The sequence below is a fragment of the Syngnathoides biaculeatus genome, chromosome 9 (genome assembly GCF_019802595.1).
Source record: "Syngnathoides biaculeatus isolate LvHL_M chromosome 9, ASM1980259v1, whole genome shotgun sequence".
In the NCBI taxonomy this organism is placed as follows: Eukaryota; Metazoa; Chordata; class Actinopteri; order Syngnathiformes; family Syngnathidae; genus Syngnathoides; species Syngnathoides biaculeatus.
This window is the reverse complement of record NC_084648.1, coordinates 9,927,260-9,945,638: the sequence shown is the minus strand read 5'-3', so window position 1 is coordinate 9,945,638 and position 18,379 is coordinate 9,927,260. Positions and strand designations below refer to the sequence as shown.

The window sequence follows — 18,379 nt, the reverse complement described above, 5'->3', positions numbered from 1 at the left end:
TTCATGGAATATTATATTGCAAAATTACAGCTTTTTTTCCTCACAGGAATATCCGAAATTAATTTTCCTTTTCTGCTAAAATCCTTCCAATAACTGCTGAATAATTATGTGCTGTGCAAGATCAGGAAAGTACAAAATGCAAAAGAGAAGACGATTCTGCATTTGTTTTTGTTTTTATCAAGGAAAACATGAAAGAAAACTCGTTGGCAAGTGACTCGTGAGGTCTCTGCACCATCTGTCAATCAAATTTCAGATTTCCCAGCATCCCGCTCGCCGGCCAGCCCAGACACGACACGTACACAATCGTAGAACATATTGAAATAAATAATAGAAAAAGCGGAGGAAGAAATCGTGTTGCGTGTGCGGCGTTCAGTTGAAGGCCTCCTTGTTGATCCACATGAGGGTGCGCGTCTCGTTGGGCTTGCACTCGTACTCGATGCTGCTGAATTTGTTACCAAACTGGCAGTGCTCGCGCTTGTAGTAGTTGTAGTACTTGGCCTGCCAGACGGTCTCGAACGTGCCGGCGCGCTCAAACTGAAACCAGCGCAACAACAAACAGGATGTCAGCGCTTCAAAATAAAACAGTTGCCTCTTTTGATGGCCCCCTGCTTGGTTACCATGGAAATGACACACTTTCTACACGCGTGTCAGCGATGTGCTCTTTTGTTTCTGCTTTTTTAATTGGATATTATTTGAGTGACAGAACGACGTGCTGAGCGTGACTTAAACAAAGACGAAGATGTAGTAGAATGCTGAAAAGAAGGTAAATATTTTTACTTCACTGTTGTGAAATGGGCGGCACGGTGGATCAGCTGGAAAGCGTTGGCCTCGTAGTTCTGAGGACCCGCGTTCGATCCGGGACCTGCCTGTGTGGTGTTTGCATGTTCTCCCCGTGCTTGTGTGGGCTTTCTCCAGGCACTCTGCTTTCCTCCCACATCCCCAAAACATGTAATATTAATTGGACACTCTAAATTGCCCCTAGGTGTGATTGTGAGTGCGGCTGTTTGTCTCCATGTGCCCTGCGATTGGCTGGCAACCAGGTCAGGGTTTACCCCGCCTCCTGCCCGTGGACAGCTGGGATAGGCTCCAGCGCTCCCCGCCACCCTTGTGAGTATAAGCAGCTAAGGAAATGTATGGATGGATAGATGTTGTGAAATGTAGCCGGTTACAATTACTAGTTACCCTGTTGAAAATGTAATTGTAGTGTAACTATTCCTTTGACAAAGTAATATAAGTGTCACATTTGATTACATTTTGATGACTTATTTTTTTATTTTGAATGACCGTATCAAGACCTTTGGATGTTTCCTAAAACCATAGCAAATCCTATTTGGTCATATTTGGAAAAATATGTCACGTTTGAGATAACAGCAGAACATGACTACAGCTTTTGTGGGTATTTTCCAAATCCATCCATCCAGCCAGCCATCCATTTTCTTATTCGCTTATCCTCACAAGGGTCCCGGGAGCGCTGAATCCTATCCCAGCTGTCATCGGGCAGGAAGCAGGGTACACCCTGGACTGGTTGCCAGCCAATCACAGGGCACATTGAGACAAACAGCCACACTCACAATCACACCTAGGGGCAATTTAGAGTGTCCTTTTAATGTTGCATGTTTTTTGGGATGTGGGATGTTGGAGGAAAATGGAGAAAACCCACGCAGGCATGGGGAGAACATGCAAACTCCACACAGGCAGGGCCAGGGCCAGGATTCACACCCCCGTCCTCAAAACTGTGAGGTCAATGCTTTACAGCTACTCCACCGTGCCGCCTGTATTTCCCAAAGGTGTCATGAAATTCGTTATTTTTGCAAATTTTCACAAGTACGATTTTAAATCATTGAAATTTCTAAAAGCAACTATAATCTAACGACGCGTTTTTTTTCCCCAGTATTGCAACGGATGACAATTACATTTTCATTACATGTAATTACAGTCCCCACTACTACTACTACTACTACTACTACTACTACTACTACTACTACTACTTAGTCCCCAACACTGTCTATACACGTCCTGACAATTGCTGGAGTCCTGCAGATCGTTTTTTCTGTATGTGGTTTCACATAGCCTGGCGACCTGTCGGTTGTTTTTTCTATCTACGCGACCAGTCATGGGAGTGGCAGTGTCGGATAAAGATTGGTCGCATGGGACTGACCTGAATGCTGACTTCCACGGGCTGCCGGTCGCCGCTCTTGGTGTGCGGCACGCCCTCGGTGTCATAGCGCCCGTGATAGACAACGTGATCGGCGTCTCGAGACTGCTCCTCCAGAGGGAACACCACACCGCCGATGTTCATATTTCTAACACGCACATAAAACACATAGTATACTACGATCAATAAAGAATAACTCAGTCTGCATGTATTATTCCTCTCTGTCTTTGACTTCACTCCTGCTCAAGTCCCGCTTTGTTTTGTAAAAAAAACAAACGAAAATGTAAAGCAAAATGGGGCACTTTCAAATAATTTCATCAATAATGGTAAAGACATTTTATTAAATTTTAATTGATCATTTTAATGCGGTTTTTTTCATGTCGATTGAGTACCATTTGTGAAAGAATACAAAAAAAATTAAAAAATTAAGGTACTCTACTTCACATGCAAATGGGGAAGGAGAAAAATAAATATCCATCCAGCCATTAATTCTCTTTCCCGCTTATCCTCATGAGTGTCGCGGGAGTGCTGGAGCCTATCCAGGTATCAACGGGCAAGAGGAAGCGGGGTACACCCTGAACTGTTTGCCAGCCAATCGCAAGGCACACATAGAGACAGACAACACTCACAATCACACCTAGGGGCAATTTAGAGTATCCAATTAATGGTGCGTGTTTTTTTTGGGGGGGATGTGGGAGGAAACCGGAGTGCCCCGGAGAAAACCCACGCAGGCACGGGGAGAACATGCAAACTCCACACGTCCTCAGAACTGTGAGGCCAACGCTTTACGAGCTGAGTCGTAGAGCCGCCATCTTATATGTCCAAAATTGTAATTAGGGGCTTCATAAAACATGTTGCAAGTTATGCAACTTAATTTGGGACACCTAATTGTTTGGAAATTTTTGGCATTAAAAGTTTGGAAATTATGAGTTTAGAGAAAAACAATAATGACGTATTGATATTACAACCGCCACCAATTCAGATACTCAATTGAAGGTATTTATTTTTGGAAGGAAATTAAGTTATTGATCATAATATATGAAAAATGACACGTATACTTGTGTTTAAAGTGAAATAACTACATACTGTAGTATCCGTGTCTCACTTGTTAGCCTTGAAGGGCTGTGGCTGTATGAGTGATATTAGAAGTTGGAGGAAGTTAGACTAGATGTGAGAGTCTAGGCGTGAGTTGTGGTCCACATCAGGCACCTGCCCCTTGCGAGTTGGTCGCTTTGGATTTGTGTATTTCATTTTTTTGTCCCATTCAATAAACGGTGAGCGAGACTTTCCTTGCCCACGTGCCAGGGCATTGCCGGACTTTAATTGATATATTTTTTCCCCCCTCAATTCAAAATGTGCCTTATAAAACGAAGCAAAGACATCAACCAAGGTCAAAGGTTAAGGTCACCTGTAAGTTAAAGTACACATATAGTCATTTTATATGCTTATCCTCAGTAGGGTCACGGCTAAGCTGGAGTCTAACCCCAGCTATCTTTGGATAATAACATAATAGTTGTTAAAAAATAACATAATGAATTATTATTACTAATAATATTATTGTAACATTGTAAAAGACAAATTAATATTGTAATATAACTACTGTACTATGGTACGTTCATTCTGATGTAGCGCGTTCAGCCAATCGCACGCACACATCACATGCACGCGCACATTCATTTCTATATCTACATTATAGCGCAAAGCTCGTCGGTCCGTGCGCGCGTCCACGAGCACGCAGCAATAACGGGCGCGCGCCCGTATCATTTATTCGCGAGGTCACGTGACGCCGAGCATCGATGTCTGTTTTGAATACCTCGCGATTCTTCTGCATGCAAATGCAATAATACATATTCCAAAACACCTGAGTGCAAAAATGCGTCTTTCTTTTCCTTACGTGGCCTCGACATTTCCGGGCTTGACGAGAACTTGAATCTTATACTTGGAACCCGTCAGCAATTTGACGGTTCTGGTTTGTCCGAATCGGCTTCCGTCCACCTTGAAGAAAACGTCGCCGTCGTTGGGTTGGATCCACAACGAGATGGAGATGTGAACCAGCGCCGGGACGTCGTCCATTTTCACGCCTCTCGGGAGGAGGGGGTTGGGGGGGGGGGGGCCGGACCAGGAGGAGGAGGAGATGGCGGAGGACCAGAGTTAAGAGCGCAGAAGGAAACAACGCTACTGTCGCTCGGGGATTTCACAATAAGAGCACAATATGCGGGTCAAAGAAAATATTGTACAGTACAGCCGCGCCTTCTTCCATGACCACACCTGTAACTATAAAATACTCACACTTCAAATAAAATATCCATTGAAATAAATTGAAATGCACACCATTTTTTCGGTATTTAGTTTTCATTTTATCAAGGGCGATAGCACTCAATGTAATTGTGCAAAACATAAGAGTATAAGCACAAATGAATAGACACAAAATAATTTAAAGAGCCCATATTTTGGCTATTTTGACCATTATTGAGGGAATCTCTAACATGGACTTAGTAGAAAAGCATCAATTTCATAAAAAAGCAAAACAACAACTTAGTGTTTGTATTTGTCATACGAATGTTCAGTAAAGGCCGTTCTGACTTTTGTTTGACATCATTTTGCATCCGCTTTGTCCATATTTGGCTAAAGCCTTGCAGGGTACAAAGAAGTTAAAATGTACATGTAAAATACATCAAATAGTTTATTTTGATTTTAAAAAAAAGCTATTTTACAAACATAACTCAACAAATCAAATGAATGCAACAAATATTGTTGGACTTGATTATTTAAATACTGAGAGGCCCATATTACAGATTAACGATGGGATATTATGTTTTTTTTTAAGAATACAATAGCGCTTCATTGTTACTGTTGTAGTCACAATGAAAATTAAAAAAAAACATTGTCTTTCCTTGATGTATGCGAGCCGATCAAAGTCTCTCATACTTGTGATCTTATTTCCTTCAAAAGTCTTAAAAAAAAACAAATACATAAATGTATAAAAAAAAAAACATAATAAAAGATACACACATGCAATTTGCAAAATAGCAACAGCGACGGCAAAGAACTCATCGGTCCAGCTCGGCCTGCAGGATTTCCCCCCACGTTTCCACGTCCATCGGCACCATCTTCCTGCCGCGGAGCTCGACGGCCGATGCCACGTTGCTATAGCGACCGCGCAGCCAATCCAGCTTCACGCGGCTGCGGATGTAGTTCCTCGCCAGCGACTCCTGCACACACACGTGACCTTGCGTGACCTACATGTCATTTTAGCTATTTTTGTGTTGCATTGCTTTTGGAGAGGGTATGTCTTATTTTTTTTTGTATTAATGTGCTAATTGCAACAATGGCGACCAACGCGAACTTTTGCCGGCGTTTTCATCGCTACTCGGTCTGCGCTTCACCTTCCACGAGAATCCATTCCTTCGGTCGGCGTCCACCTCCCTTTGGCACAGCGTGACGATGCTGAGACATTGCGTCCGCCACAGGTGCGGGCTGTCCTGGATGATGGCGTGCCACCGGCGGCACGTGGCCGAGGCGCGGCACAGGCTCCTGGCGTCCAGCTCGCCGAAGATCTTCACGCTCATCTCGGTGGGCAGAGTCTCCGCAAAGTCCCTCGTGCAGCGGCAAGACAAGTTCATCGTGCATAGTACAAGGAGCACCGCTGGTAATAGTAGTAGAAAAGTAGTTGTTTCTGGTGCCTGTCAACACACAAAACGGGGGGTTCAACCTGAACTGGTTACCAGCCAATCGCAAGACTCGCAGAGAAAACAACCAATCACACTCACAATTACACCTAGTGGCAATTTAGAGTGTCCAATGAATGTTGCATGTTTTTGGGGATGTTGAAACTCCACACTGGCGGGGACAGTTTTGAACCCCGATCACTGACCTAAAAAAAAAAAAGGATAACGTATACACATCGAGCGGTGTCGATTGGTTGAAGCCAATGGCCGCCATCTTGGTACTCCCAAAAAGTGTGCGGTTTACAAGTAGGATTATGGTGGAGTTTTTCTCAAAGTTTGGCATGTAGAATTAAAACTGGTCGTGTGAGCTTGACATTTTTTCAGTTCTGGTAACATGAAGGATTTTTAATTCGACTTGGTAAGCCAAAAAAGGGTAAGTGGAAAGGAAAGACATGGTATGATACCGGGACTACCAAGAAACCTTGCATATTAACCTAGGGCCATATTTCCGTGACAGAGTAACTTTTCCCAAAACACGCTGTGAAGCACTATCATCATAACATTGCAAAAAAACTAAGCATTTTTTGTCATAAAAACATGAAATTTGAAGTCAATCAGTTCGATATATTTTTGGAAATAATGACTCGCAATGGGAAAATACATGCTAAACGCATTGTTCAGTTGTTGTCTCTGCGACATCCTACTTCAGACAGAAAAATTCAACTTGTTTACTCGCAGTTGAAAATCAAATTCAATTTTCAGAGTTCTGTATTATAAAATTCATCATAACTTTCACTGAAAATGTGCTTTCTTGCTTCTCCTGAAGTTTAGGAAAATATTTACATCGCTTTTTGGTGAAAAAACTGTCAGCCTATAAAAGTGAAGCAGAGAGTGAACAACAACAACAACTGTAAACAAAACTTTGTTGAAGGTAATTAAGCTCATCAGAAAATAAAAAAACCCTTTACAAACAAACTTTACCAGTGTCAAAATAAATGTGTGAAATGTTTTCTCACAGCCGCAAAACTGTTAATCGCTGTCGCTGCACGGGTCGTCATGGTTGTTTTGGGAGTGTCAAAATGGCGACTTCAGTTTTGGTGGGCAATGAGTCCTCCACTCTTTTTTTTTTTTTTTTTTTTTTTTTGGATCAGTGGCCCGATTTTAGTAAGAAGAATAACGAATTACTAGCCAGTTAGTCAAGGGCGTTGCCACAACATACACTTATGGTTAAAAATAGAAGATATATTTTATTGAAGCACAATGCTTCGCCGTCGCTACAAGACGTTTAAACAGTGATGCATGTTTGCCGACTAAAATAACCACCAAAAAAAAGCGAATCTTACAAAATGGCAGTGCAGCTTTAAAAGGCAGCTGCTAGCTGGAAGTTCAAACTCACGTTTAGCGACACGGCACTGTGGGCGAAGGAGAAATAATAAAGCAAAAACAGCGCTTGTAACAGAGAAACTAGTCAGGCGAATTGCAAGATGTGAGTTCTTATGCACTGCGAGAAAGGGTGGTGATGGCTTTGTTTTCTTACCAAAAACAGCTGACTTGTCCCTCGCCGTGTTTACATTTAAAAACACAAGCGTCCGCCTGTCAATCTACTGCGCATGCGTACACAAATGCCCTCGTAGAAGTTTCTATAAAATTCCACTTTTTTTCATTTTCTGGACCACTCGTTAACGTATAGTTTATTTATGATACCTAAAAATATTTATTGCGATTTATATATTTTTTAATAAAATAAAATGGAAAAAAATACATTGACAATTTGTGCGCATGCGTTCTCCTACCAGGAAGTACCGTGGTAGCGTGAGTTTGTTTGTTGTTTTATTTTTCTTCTTCTTCTTCTTGGAAATATTCGTCAGAGGAGAGGATATTTTATTTATTTATTTTACAATACTCGAGTTCTTCAACAGCTAATCTTTGTAAGCTTGGCTAACTCTTTGTTTTACTTGAAGCGAACATGTTTAGTCCACAAAAGTCATGGTTAATTCGTGACTACTCACTACAGGATTCAGCAGTAAAAATTTGACGTGTGTGAGTAAATGTGTTTCATGTTATATGGTGGATTGATTGTCTTTATGTTTTTCTATATCTTCTTCCCAGTGAACCAATGTCCGGCTTCGAGCTGATCCCGTTGCACGGCGGGGACGCCATCCGCCTTCCCACTGGAGAGAGCGTTGTGGGCCGTGGTCCTTTCCTCCGAGTGAGTCCCAATTTTTTCGTCATTTTCACGAATGTGCAATGACCCACGTATTGGTGGTTTGATGCATAATATTAATGAATATTAATTGGATGAGAAAAAGAGTCCTGTGGATAAAATAAAATTCCGATTCACGTGTGTTCATGCGGAGATTGTTATTATTATGATTATATGTGAGGTGAGTGACAAGAGAGTGTCCAGACATCACGGCCTGCTGGACAACCAAGATGGACGACTGCGCCTCAAACCGGTGAGTCTAGATGAAAGATTCTTACGAATAAAATCATGAATCTATTCACGCATCCATCCATCCATCCATATCTATCCATCCAATATCTACACTGCTTATCCTACGCAGTTCCCCACGCAGCACGTGTGCGTAACTTGCCGCAGACACGTCAAAAAAATTTGCTGCACACGGAAAGCCGTGGAGCTCATCTCTCGTGATTGGCCTGTTTTAGTCACCTGCTGTGATGACGTGCTCAACGTTCCTCCTTGCTCCAGATTCCACCTATGCTGCCTATACGCTAAAGAATAGCTTCAAATGTTGTGGTGTTATAACCCTTTAACCAACAAATACTTTCACACAAACGGTGCCGCAACACAGTTAGACAGTACTCACAGACATATTGTAAACCCAGTCCGTGGGTTCTGAATAAGTCAGTCATTCCCCACTCCCAAATCACTTCAAAGGGATTTTCAGTGAACGTTTTTGGAAACTATCGAGGTCCAGCATATAAAAAAATCGTTATATAGTGATTGGAGAGTTGGGAATCTGTCAATGTTCCATCTATTGTGTTATATTGTATTCAGACACACTTGAACCCATGCTTCCTGCAGTCGTCCCTCGCTGACGACCCTCGACCCCTGCAGAAAGACGCGTGGTGCCCCCTTGACCACGGAGACATCTTCTCACTGCTACCAGGACAGCTCATGTTTCGAGTGGCGGAGGTGGGCGGACGAGCGTTAATCAGCCCCCTCAGGTAGATGCGCTGATGGATGTTGCGTCACGGGGTTCCATGTTTGATGTTGAAGTGTGGTCTCATGTTTATTCTTGTGTCAAGACATCAAACTGAAAAACGCTTAAGTGCTCTTTGCATGTTTAACACAGAGCAAGTGCCATGCGTGAGGGCAATGCAAATCCTGTTTCACCCCGGAGAATCTCCCCCTCTTCTCCTGGTTGTCATGGCGACGAGTCAGCGGCGCCCAACCAGGAGGCGACGTTAGCAGGAGAGGCTCTAAAAGAGGTTTGTCTCAACAGAAACTTGGAAATGAGATTTATGTACAAATTGTGAAGGCTGAAAAGTTTTTGGCACACCTTCAATTCAATGTACATTGTGCTGCTCATTCTGGTGTGCGCATCTTTGCCACTTGAGGACAGTATAAACACCAAGTCATACTTGCTTCACACTTATTTCCTGCCTGGATTCAGCAGCCAATGATATTGCAGGGGGGTGTGGCCTGCCTTGAACTCAAATCGGCTTCATGTAGTCGTTCTTTGCAGAGGATAAAGAATACAGTATATGACTGGAAGTTAGGGCTTGGCGATCTGGCAAAAAGAAAATACTAATAATTCTTTATGTCCAGTCTTGAATCTCATCACAATTTTATTATATTGAGCATTTTGCTTGTGCACAATGAAAAGTGACTCAGCTGGTAATGCGTTGGTCTCACAGTTCCGAGGACCCGGGTTCGATCCCGGAATCTCCTGTGTGGAGTTTGCATGTTCTCCCCGTGCCTGCGTGGGTTTTCTCTCTCGGATTTCCTCCCACATCCCAAAAACATGCAACATTAATTGGGCACTCTAAATTGCCCCTAGGTGTGATTGTGAGTGCAGCTGTTTGTCTCTATGTGCCCTGCGTTTGGCTGGCTACCAGTTCAGGGTGTACCCAGCCTCCTCCCCATTGACAGCTGGGATAGGGTCCAGCACTCCCACGATCCTTGTGAGGATATGTGGCAAATAAAATGGATGGATGGATGATGTCAAATAGTAGAGAATGAAGTCTGTGTTATTTTCCACAGAAAGTGCTTGTGGGCAGACATGCAGCAGCGTCGCCTTCACCTCGCAAGAAACGAATTTTACCTCCGTGGATGATGGCGGCCGTTAACTCGTCCAGCGCTACCCCGAGCCGCCAAGGTATCACGCGCCGCCTTCGACCAGCTAAATCCGACTTTTAGCTGCTAGCATTGGACACTCAGAATACGAAGTGGACGGGCTTTGTATAACTAAGCACATTGAAGCAGGCACACACGCACACATTTTTGTGGGCAGGTGCTCACGCCAAAACATTAAACCAGTCAAAATACGCAATCCTATTGTTGGATGTCAACGCGCACTTTCGGAAAGTTGCGATTGATATGTCACACTACATGGAGGATATATAAAAAAAACAAATCAAACATGCTAGAATTTTCATTTCGGTGTCATAGGACAAAATCATTAGTCGGCTATTTTTGTCACAATATAAGACAATTTTGTCAAACTTAACGGTTCCACCTCCACTTTCTCGAACATCCAATCACCAATCCGATAGCGTTTGCGATTGATTAGGTGAAAGACGTCTGCAATTCATTTTATTTATGTCGAAAAACACTAATTACACTATGTATGTTGTTTATTGACAAGAAGCGTCTCGTTAATCAGAACACAAAAAAAGAGTGAATGTCAGTGTAATCATGTGAAAGTAGCTGTCCACATAGAACACTCCTAGCATAGCCTCGCTAATCGATGTGCCTACGTGGCAGCCATATTGGCGCAGGCGACCTTTCCATTGAAGACAATGCATGGGCATTGAAATGAACTCGTAATTGAATCACACATTTTCTCCCAGTAATCCAATTGATTACTTTTACATAAATATTTTCATTATAACGCATAATTTGGTTACATGTACTTGGTCAGTCGCTCACACTCGTACTGCTAATGAATTGAGCGAATGATTGCAAACGCATGAACAGTTAAATAGTCCACAAAGTCGATGTTCATTTCCTGCTGTGTGGGCCAATCACGTCTTTCCTATGTGACATCACAGGCGCCAAGAAAAGCCGACAGACCGGCGACGACAAGAAGACAAAAGACAAGAGGATGAGGAAAGGAGACGGACGTGCAGTTGAGTGGGCGGAAATACACAAATAGTGATACAATTATAATTCCGTGCCCCCTGGTCGATTATAATGTATAAACTTCATAGTTTGCATCTGACTCCAAGAAAGTGCATTATTGTACAATTATTTGTTTATAAAGTGAACGTTTGGTCACTTTCAGGACGTCGCGTCATCGCACGAGCATCTCGCCAACGTGGAAGAGGACAACGGGCAACTGCGGGAAGTTGACGGGGTCGCCATGGAGATGGAGGAGGAGGGCCAACCCGGGAAGTGTGATGTCATTCCGAGGACGCAACAAAACACAAGTGCAAAAGCCAAAGAAAAAGACAAGCCCCCTTCCAGATTGCGAACTCCCTGCCCCTACGGAAAAGACTGCTACAGGTGAGTTGAGCCGCTTGATAACTGAAACTTCCTGTTCAGCATACTTCCTGTTTAGCGCCCTTCGTGAGCGGCGTACTTCCTGTTTCCTCCAGGAAAAACCCTCTCCACTTCCAGGAGTGCAGCCATCCGGGAGACTCCGACTATGAGGAGGAAGAGGACGAAGAGCGACCCGAGTGTCCCTACGGGGTCGACTGCTACAGGTCAAAGTTCACATATTATGAATCAGTCGTTTTGCAAAGACAAAAAAATTCACTTCCTGGTTTTGTGCCACCCGCACGCAGGAAGAATCCTCTTCATCGCAAACAATATAAACACACGAAGAGCGCAGGTACGCAAACATAATGAATACTTACACGTATACACTACACACATCAGTGACGCCCCGGCACGAAAACTTGAGGAAGTTGCGCAGTTGTGTTTTAAGCCACACCCCATAAAGCGCAAAAATACGTGTGAAATTAATACAATGTTACCCATGTGTAATATGCAGCCTTAAACTTGTCCTCAAAATTGTATGCAATGCATTTTTATGTGGAATTTTTACCATATGATCAAAAAAATATTTTCTCTATTTTTTTTCAAGTAATTGTACTGACGCTAAGCACTTTATTTTAACACATATAACTTGCGTTTATGTGCTCGCTCTTATTTTGAAATTCACACTCCTCATATGATGTGCTAATTCTTCTTCTATTACTGAGGCAGACTTTGTTAATTGGGTACAGTTTTATTTGAATGGGATTCAAATGAAATTGGCAAGCATTTCAGAAAAGAAAAAAAAGTATTAAACATAACATAACAACAAAGAAATGAATGATGGTTATTCAGTCATCAATTGTATTTAAAAAAAAATCTATATTCTCTCAAGTTTAAAATACCAACTAAAAGCAAAATGTGGTATCATGTGTGGTATAGTTGGTGCTTGTGACTTATCACGACTACTCAAAATTTTAAAAAATTTATCGAATGACAGCAGTAATTTGAATGCCTTTTCAGAAAATGTATCGCGCTCAAAACACAGCCGTGCAACTATTGATCGGTTTCGTTGCTGGAGGGTTACATTTACACACACACATATATATCAAATGTATATGGGCGGCATGGTGGATCAGCTGGTAAAGCGTTGGCCTCACAGTTCTGAGGACCCGGGTTCGATCCCGGCCCCCCCTGTGTGGAGTTTGCATGTTCTCCTTGTGCCTGTGTGGGCATGTCCAGTTTCCTCCCACACCCCCAACACATGCAACATTAATTGGACACTCTAAATTGCCCCTAGGTGTGATTGTGACTGTGGCTGTTTGTCTCAATGTTCAGGGTGTACCCCACCTCCTGCCCGTTGACAGCTGGGATAGGCTCCAGCACGCCCTGCGACCCTCGTGAGGATAAGTGGCAAAGAAAATGGATTTATGGATATCAAGTTCAAAAACACACACACAACATTTTGATGTCATGTTGCGTGTACAGGAAAAAAAAAATGAAGGTTTTCATCCTGACACTCGTCAATCAAGTTGTACTTCCTGTCAGCTCGCAGCAGGCGGGCCGCCACCAAGGCGAGGGCAGCGTCCGGCGCGGACTCGGATTCGGACTCCGGCGACAGCTTCATCAACGACAACAGCGACGACGTCGATGCCGACTCCGACTACGCCCCTCCGGCTGACTCGGACTGATTCCCGTCGCCTGACTCTGACTAGGATGAGGGTGTGAAACAACCGCGGAGAGCAAACCTGGACCTTCATGAAAGTCAGCAAGTAAACCTGGTGCAAAATGGGACACCAGAGCTACCGTCAACACTTTTTTGCAGTGTTTAATGCGCCACCCACATGTGGGTCACTGGTCTTCAGACTGCTTCTCAACATAGTTTTGACACCTGAATGAGTCAATGGATGTGTTTACTCCAAAAGAGTCAACAGATACTTTTTTTTTTTTTTTTTTTTACTCCAAAAGAATCAACTGATACTCTGAAAAATTGTACACAAAAGAGTCAAAATGTATCTTTAATCAGCAAGGGTCCATAAATGCTTTTAGTCTGAAAAACAACTGATTCGTTTTTGCCCAAAAAGAATGAATTGATACTTTTAGTTTAAAAGACACAACAGATTTTACTCTGAAAGACTTCAATCATCTTATAATTAAAGATGAATGACAAATGTGAATATAAGTTTCTTTTTATTTATTGTTATTAGGATGGGAAATTCTTTAATGTCAACTGTTTGGGTTTGTGGGCAGGCGCCGCATTGCATTGGCTGTGAAATAACCGAAAAGTAAATACCCAGGTAAAGTACACATACCTGAAAAATGTAGAGTAATAGAGCACAAGTACTTTGGTTGTCACCACAACATTCAAAACTTTTTATAGCTGCTGACCTCGACTTGAGACGTTGTGAGTTGTTAGGAAGTATACTTCAAAGACCTCCTCAAGTCCGACCTTTCTTCGAGGAAGCACAGTCTGGAGACTCTGAGGTGGGGTCCCCAGTTCTACACGCTCAGCAGGATCCTCAAAGGTCCAGTCTACATGCGCTTTGTGGACTTGGTGTTTGACAGGGGCCCTTGAGGAGGCTCTGGGGTGTGGGGTGATCGGCCCCCTAAAATGGTTTGCCCGGTCCCCGTCTTAGTCGAATAGTCAAATTTGTTACCGGTGAGCGACTCTGCCAAGACTGCCCTTTGTCACCGATTCTGTTCAAGATTTCTTGGCACAGCTGAGGCAGTGAGCGTGTCCGGTTTGGAGCCTTCAGTTTTTCGTCTCTGCTTTTTGCAGGTGATGTGGTTTTGTTGGCTCCATCAAGCAGGGATCCTCAACTGTCGCTGGACCAGTTCATAGATGACTTTCAGACAGTTGGGATGAAAATCTGAGGCTATGGTCCTCAGTAAAAATAGTCTAAACCTTTCCAGGTGGGCAATGAGATCCTGCCCCAAGTGGATGTGTTCAAGTCTCTTTGGGTCGGATTGTCTTGGGGAAGGACCAGAACCCATAAACCCAAGATCTCAATTTATCACTAACAAGGTTCCCTACCCTCTGGTCGTGAGCTGTGGGTTGTGACCAAAAGAACCTGATCGCGGACACAAGAGTAGAACCAGATGAGGAGGTTTGGCCTTCAGGTTAGGATGATCTTGGTCCCTTGGTCCTTGGATGTTTCCCAAGACTCACAGGAGTTCAAGCCATATATAGAGGTCTCATCAGGACCTTCAGGGCTACCTATTGCTTGCTCCTCCCGGTTCCTCTGTGACCCTGAGTGAGGAAGTTCGGGCGTCATCACTTGTGGACTTGCGGGCCACAAAGTAGACCAGCGGGGCTGGGATGGAACGTTTGGACTTTGTTGTCCTTCTGGCTTTGTGTCTGACACTGATGAAGCAAAGTGTGTTGATAACGCCATTACTCATGGCCACACACTCCATGACGTAGAACACCACCAGGGAGTTCCTGTCCCTGGAGATGACGGTGGGGTAGAAATCCCTGAGCAAGGAGAATCCATAGTAAGGGGTCCAGCAGAGAACGTAGGCCAGCAGGACCAGGATGAGGACCAGTACCGTCCGCCTACGCTTACGCAGACGCTTGCGGATCTGCAAAGTCTGGAAACCCGGAACCTTCTTGAACCAAAGTTCCTTGGAGATGTGAGCATAGCAGGCCACCATCACGAACACCGGGACCAAGAATTCCAGAACCAAGACCAGCAGGAAATAGGACTGGTACAAGACTCGCTGGTCCACGGGCCAGATCTGAGCACAGAAGGTTTTAGGGGGGCCGCCCGCCCCCTGGAGGTACTCGGTCTCTGAAGACATCGAGGCTGATGGGATGGAGATCACAGCCGGAACCCCCCAGACCGCCACCAGCATAAAGTACCAAGTACGGGGGGGCAGGCCAGGACCCAGGGGGTGCACGATTGCCGCGTACCTCAACACACACAATGCAACACGTTAACAAAGGATTCCAGTGTACCTGCGCAAACATAACCACATGTTAACATAGTGGTTCCCAAACTGTTTTTGCAACGCCCCCCTTTTGGGAATTTTCAGCACCCTTCCCTTGTTGTTCTGACTTGTCTGTGGTGGATCTGGCTGTGGTTTTACTAGCTTGGCTACAGTTTTATTGACTTGTATACAGTTGTGCCGACATATTTACATTTGTACCAACCTGTCTACGGCGATAGCAAGTAACGCGTTGGTGGAGACGTGCAGCGACAGCGTTCTCAGGTAGTTGACGGCCGCACAAGCGACCAATCCGTGACGCCACGACAGCTGACTGATCACGTAGTAGTCCAGCAGGAGGGGGCAGCAGATGACCGCCACCAGGGTGTCGGACACAGCCAGGTTGGCCATCAGGAGGTCTGTCAGACCACGACGCCTCCTGCAGCGAACAAGACTGACGATGAAGGCGCAATTTCCCACGCCGCACACCGCCATGATGCTGACGAGCGACGCCGCGATCACCACGCTAGCCGCCAGGAAGGCCGGGCCGCGCGTGGCGTCTGGGATGTCCTCCGGGGACACCTCGTAGTCCACCGTGTCGTAATCCGCCAAGTCGGAAACCCGAGACCAACTGCTGTTGTTCATTTTTGACGAACTGTGGGAAAAACAGCGTCCAGAAGAGAAACTGAGATAAGACGCATTTTAGTCCAGAAAATCTGCAAATGGCAACTGACTGAAGTTGTTCGTCTCGGAACGTGAAAAATAAATGGCAATTAAAATGTCAGTCATTCACAGATTTTCACAATTCAAGATCGGGCAAATGAAATAAAAGTCGTAGCCGAATATGAACAAAGTGGATAGAAAACTGGGTCAAACAGAAGTAGCGGCAGTAGTAGACGGGGGGCCTTTCTGGAGATCCAGAGGACAAGACGTGGTTGATAATTGACACTTTTGTGCTAAATCCATGTTAGAGAGTCACTCATTGAGGTTGAAATGCCCAAAATATGGGACCTTTAACAACAGGCATGAAGAAATTTTGGTATGACGCAGCCATTCGTCCATTTTCTGACCTGCTTATCCTCATAAGGGTCCCAGGTAACTTCGGGAATTCCTCGTCTTCAACTAAACTACCGAGCATCATTTAATCACCGCTTTCAACTTGAAGTCTTCTGCTTTTCTTCCAATTTGAGAAGCGATTGTTTCGTGTCCACCAATCAGCGCACAGCGCCGTGTGCAGCTCCGCCCCTTCACCTGCCTTTGGGCTCCGCATCCCAAACAAAAGTCGCGCGTCGAACCGACGGGGAAGTTGAGAAGCTTTGAAAATGAAAACCAGAAAAGCGAATGAAGCCCAGACAGGAAGCGGCGAGGACTGTTTGGACGACGAGACTTCATTTTCACGTTTGTGCGGATGAAGTCAGTCGGCGGCGGCTTCGCTTGTCGTCACGTAGTCGACACTTTTTCCCCACGCGTGCGGAATGTCGCACGTGCAGGGTGACGTCACTGCTTTTCCCACTACTGTACACGCACAGGAGTGGGAAGTGACCAATTGCAAAGACTTTGTTACATTGTTTTCCAAAATAAAAGCAATGTTTGCAAATGTCTTTTGAGAAAACACAAACATTCAACGCGGAGTACAAGAATCGGAGAATATTTGCTGTTCAGAAACTGAAATTTTGAGGATTTGGATGATTGAATTTACAGGTGTCAAACTCAAGGCCCGGGGGCTAGATCCGGCCCGCCACATGATTTTATGTGGCCCGCTAAAGGCAAATCATGGATGTCAACTTGCGTGATTCTTGTTCGAGTCTGTACCAAAATTTCAAATCGTCATATCATAAATCTTAATGTTGAGGTATTGCAAGCGTTTTTACATTACCAAACATCAACAATAGTTGAAAAACCCATGACCCTTGGTTTCTGATTCCAAAAGTAATTCATAAATTTCACATGTCAATATGATGAGGCAATAAACTATTTTTATCGTTTCACAGTCATAACAGCCCTCTGAGGGAAACCGCAACTATAATGTGGCCCGCGATAAAAATGAGTTTGACACCCCAGCTCTAATTGATTAATAAATTGCAATAATAGTTGATTTGATCATGGATTTATTGTCAATATAATTAATTGGTGCACCTATGGTTTCAAAATACTTGATGATTTTTTTTTTTTCAACTTTGGCTGATGGCAACATAATTAAAAAACACAAATAGATAGCGGGAGAGGCAACGACGGTTGGGGAGGGAGTAAAAATTACGTTTTGGATCAAAAATGCATCTGAGGCAAAAACAACAATACAGATTTGCAGAAGAAAGATAAGACCCAACTGTTGTCTAATTGAAGAGAATTGATTGATAGGTTCATAGGTTCAAAAAATGATCGTTTCGTTTGTCTAATTTAATCTGGGAAAAAATGCAAATTTTTCTTTATTCAGATGACCTAATTTTGCAATTTTTTTGTCAGTCGAACATTGGCAAAGCTACGTGTGTTGCATATAATTGGCAGAAAACGAAATGTACATTTCTTACTCATGAGTACATTTTTAAATCTACAAACTGAGTCACATCTAAAATTCTACTTTTACCATTGTTTTATTGTATTTTTTGGACTTTGAGTACCGAGTATGTTTTTCCTCCTGGGTGCACACAATTCAGCATGTGTTGTACTTTTGTGTACAGTACTGTGTAAACCGTAGACCTACTTACACAGTGACAAAATATTTGTAACGAGTCTCAGTATGATGCAGTAATGTAGCTCAGTTTTTTTTTTTACACTTTTAAAGACACATTATCATTATTTAGTTTAGTATACCAAATTAAGTTCCCTGAGGTTCAATATGACCTGCAGATGTTAGACAAATACTTTTTTTTTTTTTTTCCCCCCACACAACCTTCAAATGACATCTCTTGAATGTTGTGTTACATGAATAATATATTCCATTCTTACCTGGAATTAGCATTGCAG

At 43.7% G+C, this 18,379-nt stretch overlaps 4 protein-coding genes across 11 annotated transcripts; 1 reads left to right on the top strand and 3 right to left on the bottom strand.

Annotated features, from left to right (window-relative positions):
• Positions 1–263: 263 nt before the first annotated feature.
• Positions 264–4,246, bottom strand: cnrip1a (cannabinoid receptor interacting protein 1a). Its single transcript, XM_061830461.1, has 3 exons — positions 4,050–4,246; positions 2,159–2,303; positions 264–534 (listed from the first exon to the last, which is right to left on the bottom strand). The coding sequence occupies exons 1-3, from the start codon at positions 4,226–4,228 to the stop codon at positions 370–372; spliced, it is 489 nt and encodes a 162-aa protein (XP_061686445.1). The 5' UTR covers positions 4,229–4,246; the 3' UTR covers positions 264–369.
• A 253-nt stretch (positions 4,247–4,499) lies between these two features.
• Positions 4,500–7,425, bottom strand: LOC133506377 (F-box only protein 48). Of its 3 annotated transcripts, none has more exons than XM_061830459.1 (3): positions 7,361–7,425; positions 5,542–5,838; positions 4,500–5,367 (listed from the first exon to the last, which is right to left on the bottom strand). In XM_061830459.1, the coding sequence occupies exons 2-3, from the start codon at positions 5,776–5,778 to the stop codon at positions 5,206–5,208; spliced, it is 399 nt and encodes a 132-aa protein (XP_061686443.1). In that variant the 5' UTR covers positions 5,779–5,838; positions 7,361–7,425; the 3' UTR covers positions 4,500–5,205. The 3 variants fall into 3 exon arrangements, with proteins under 3 accessions (XP_061686443.1, XP_061686444.1, XP_061686442.1); XM_061830460.1 differs by lacking the exon at positions 7,361–7,425 and adding an exon at positions 7,220–7,357; XM_061830458.1 differs by lacking the exon at positions 7,361–7,425 and adding an exon at positions 6,840–6,911.
• Positions 7,274–13,620, top strand: aplf (aprataxin and PNKP like factor). 6 transcript variants are annotated; one of them, XM_061830455.1, is made up of 11 exons: positions 7,274–7,309; positions 7,933–8,032; positions 8,208–8,279; positions 8,843–9,012; positions 9,141–9,276; positions 10,052–10,166; positions 11,062–11,138; positions 11,295–11,515; positions 11,608–11,715; positions 11,797–11,843; positions 13,037–13,619. In XM_061830455.1, the coding sequence occupies exons 2-11, from the start codon at positions 7,940–7,942 to the stop codon at positions 13,177–13,179; spliced, it is 1,182 nt and encodes a 393-aa protein (XP_061686439.1). In that variant the 5' UTR covers positions 7,274–7,309; positions 7,933–7,939; the 3' UTR covers positions 13,180–13,619. The 6 variants fall into 6 exon arrangements, with proteins under 6 accessions (XP_061686439.1, XP_061686437.1, XP_061686440.1 ...); XM_061830453.1 differs by lacking the exon at positions 7,274–7,309 and adding an exon at positions 7,590–7,635; XM_061830456.1 differs by lacking the exon at positions 7,274–7,309 and adding an exon at positions 7,605–7,751 and having other exon boundaries at positions 8,870–9,012; positions 13,037–13,618.
• A 1,081-nt stretch (positions 13,621–14,701) lies between these two features.
• Positions 14,702–16,060, bottom strand: LOC133505871 (prokineticin receptor 2-like). The gene is made up of 2 exons (XM_061829386.1): positions 15,642–16,060; positions 14,702–15,401 (listed from the first exon to the last, which is right to left on the bottom strand). Exons 1-2 carry the CDS (start codon positions 16,058–16,060, stop codon positions 14,702–14,704), a joined length of 1,119 nt encoding a protein of 372 aa, XP_061685370.1.
• Between the last annotated feature and the right edge of the window lie 2,319 nt (positions 16,061–18,379).

What these genes read in the sequence shown, in the direction of transcription:
- cnrip1a (XM_061830461.1), bottom strand. Translation starts at nt 4,228, where the DNA reads ATGGACGACGTCCCGGCGCTGGTTCACATCTCCATCTCGTTGTGGATC. An exon ending in CCCGGAAATGTCGAGGCCAC is followed by an intron (nt 2,304 to 4,049) that starts GTAAGGAAAAGA and finishes TGTGCGTGTTAG; the next exon opens with AAATATGAACATCGGCGGTG. An exon ending in CCGTGGAAGTCAGCATTCAG is followed by an intron (nt 535 to 2,158) that starts GTCAGTCCCATG and finishes CGCTGGTTTCAG; the next exon opens with TTTGAGCGCGCCGGCACGTT.
- LOC133506377 (XM_061830458.1), bottom strand. Translation starts at nt 6,881, where the DNA reads ATGACGACCCGTGCAGCGACAGCGATTAACAGTTTTGCGGCT. An exon ending in CGATTAACAGTTTTGCGGCT is followed by an intron (nt 5,839 to 6,839) that starts GTGAGAAAACAT and finishes GTGTGTTGACAG; the next exon opens with GCACCAGAAACAACTACTTT. An exon ending in GGAATGGATTCTCGTGGAAG is followed by an intron (nt 5,368 to 5,541) that starts GTGAAGCGCAGA and finishes GTGTGTGTGCAG; the next exon opens with GAGTCGCTGGCGAGGAACTA.
- aplf (XM_061830455.1), top strand. Translation starts at nt 7,940, where the DNA reads ATGTCCGGCTTCGAGCTGATCCCGTTGCACGGCGGGGACGCCATCCGC. An exon ending in CGCTACCCCGAGCCGCCAAG is followed by an intron (nt 10,167 to 11,061) that starts GTATCACGCGCC and finishes GTGACATCACAG; the next exon opens with GCGCCAAGAAAAGCCGACAG. An exon ending in TACGGAAAAGACTGCTACAG is followed by an intron (nt 11,516 to 11,607) that starts GTGAGTTGAGCC and finishes TGTTTCCTCCAG; the next exon opens with GAAAAACCCTCTCCACTTCC.
- LOC133505871 (XM_061829386.1), bottom strand. Translation starts at nt 16,060, where the DNA reads ATGAACAACAGCAGTTGGTCTCGGGTTTCCGACTTGGCGGATTACGAC. An exon ending in CTTGCTATCGCCGTAGACAG is followed by an intron (nt 15,402 to 15,641) that starts GTTGGTACAAAT and finishes GTGTGTGTTGAG; the next exon opens with GTACGCGGCAATCGTGCACC.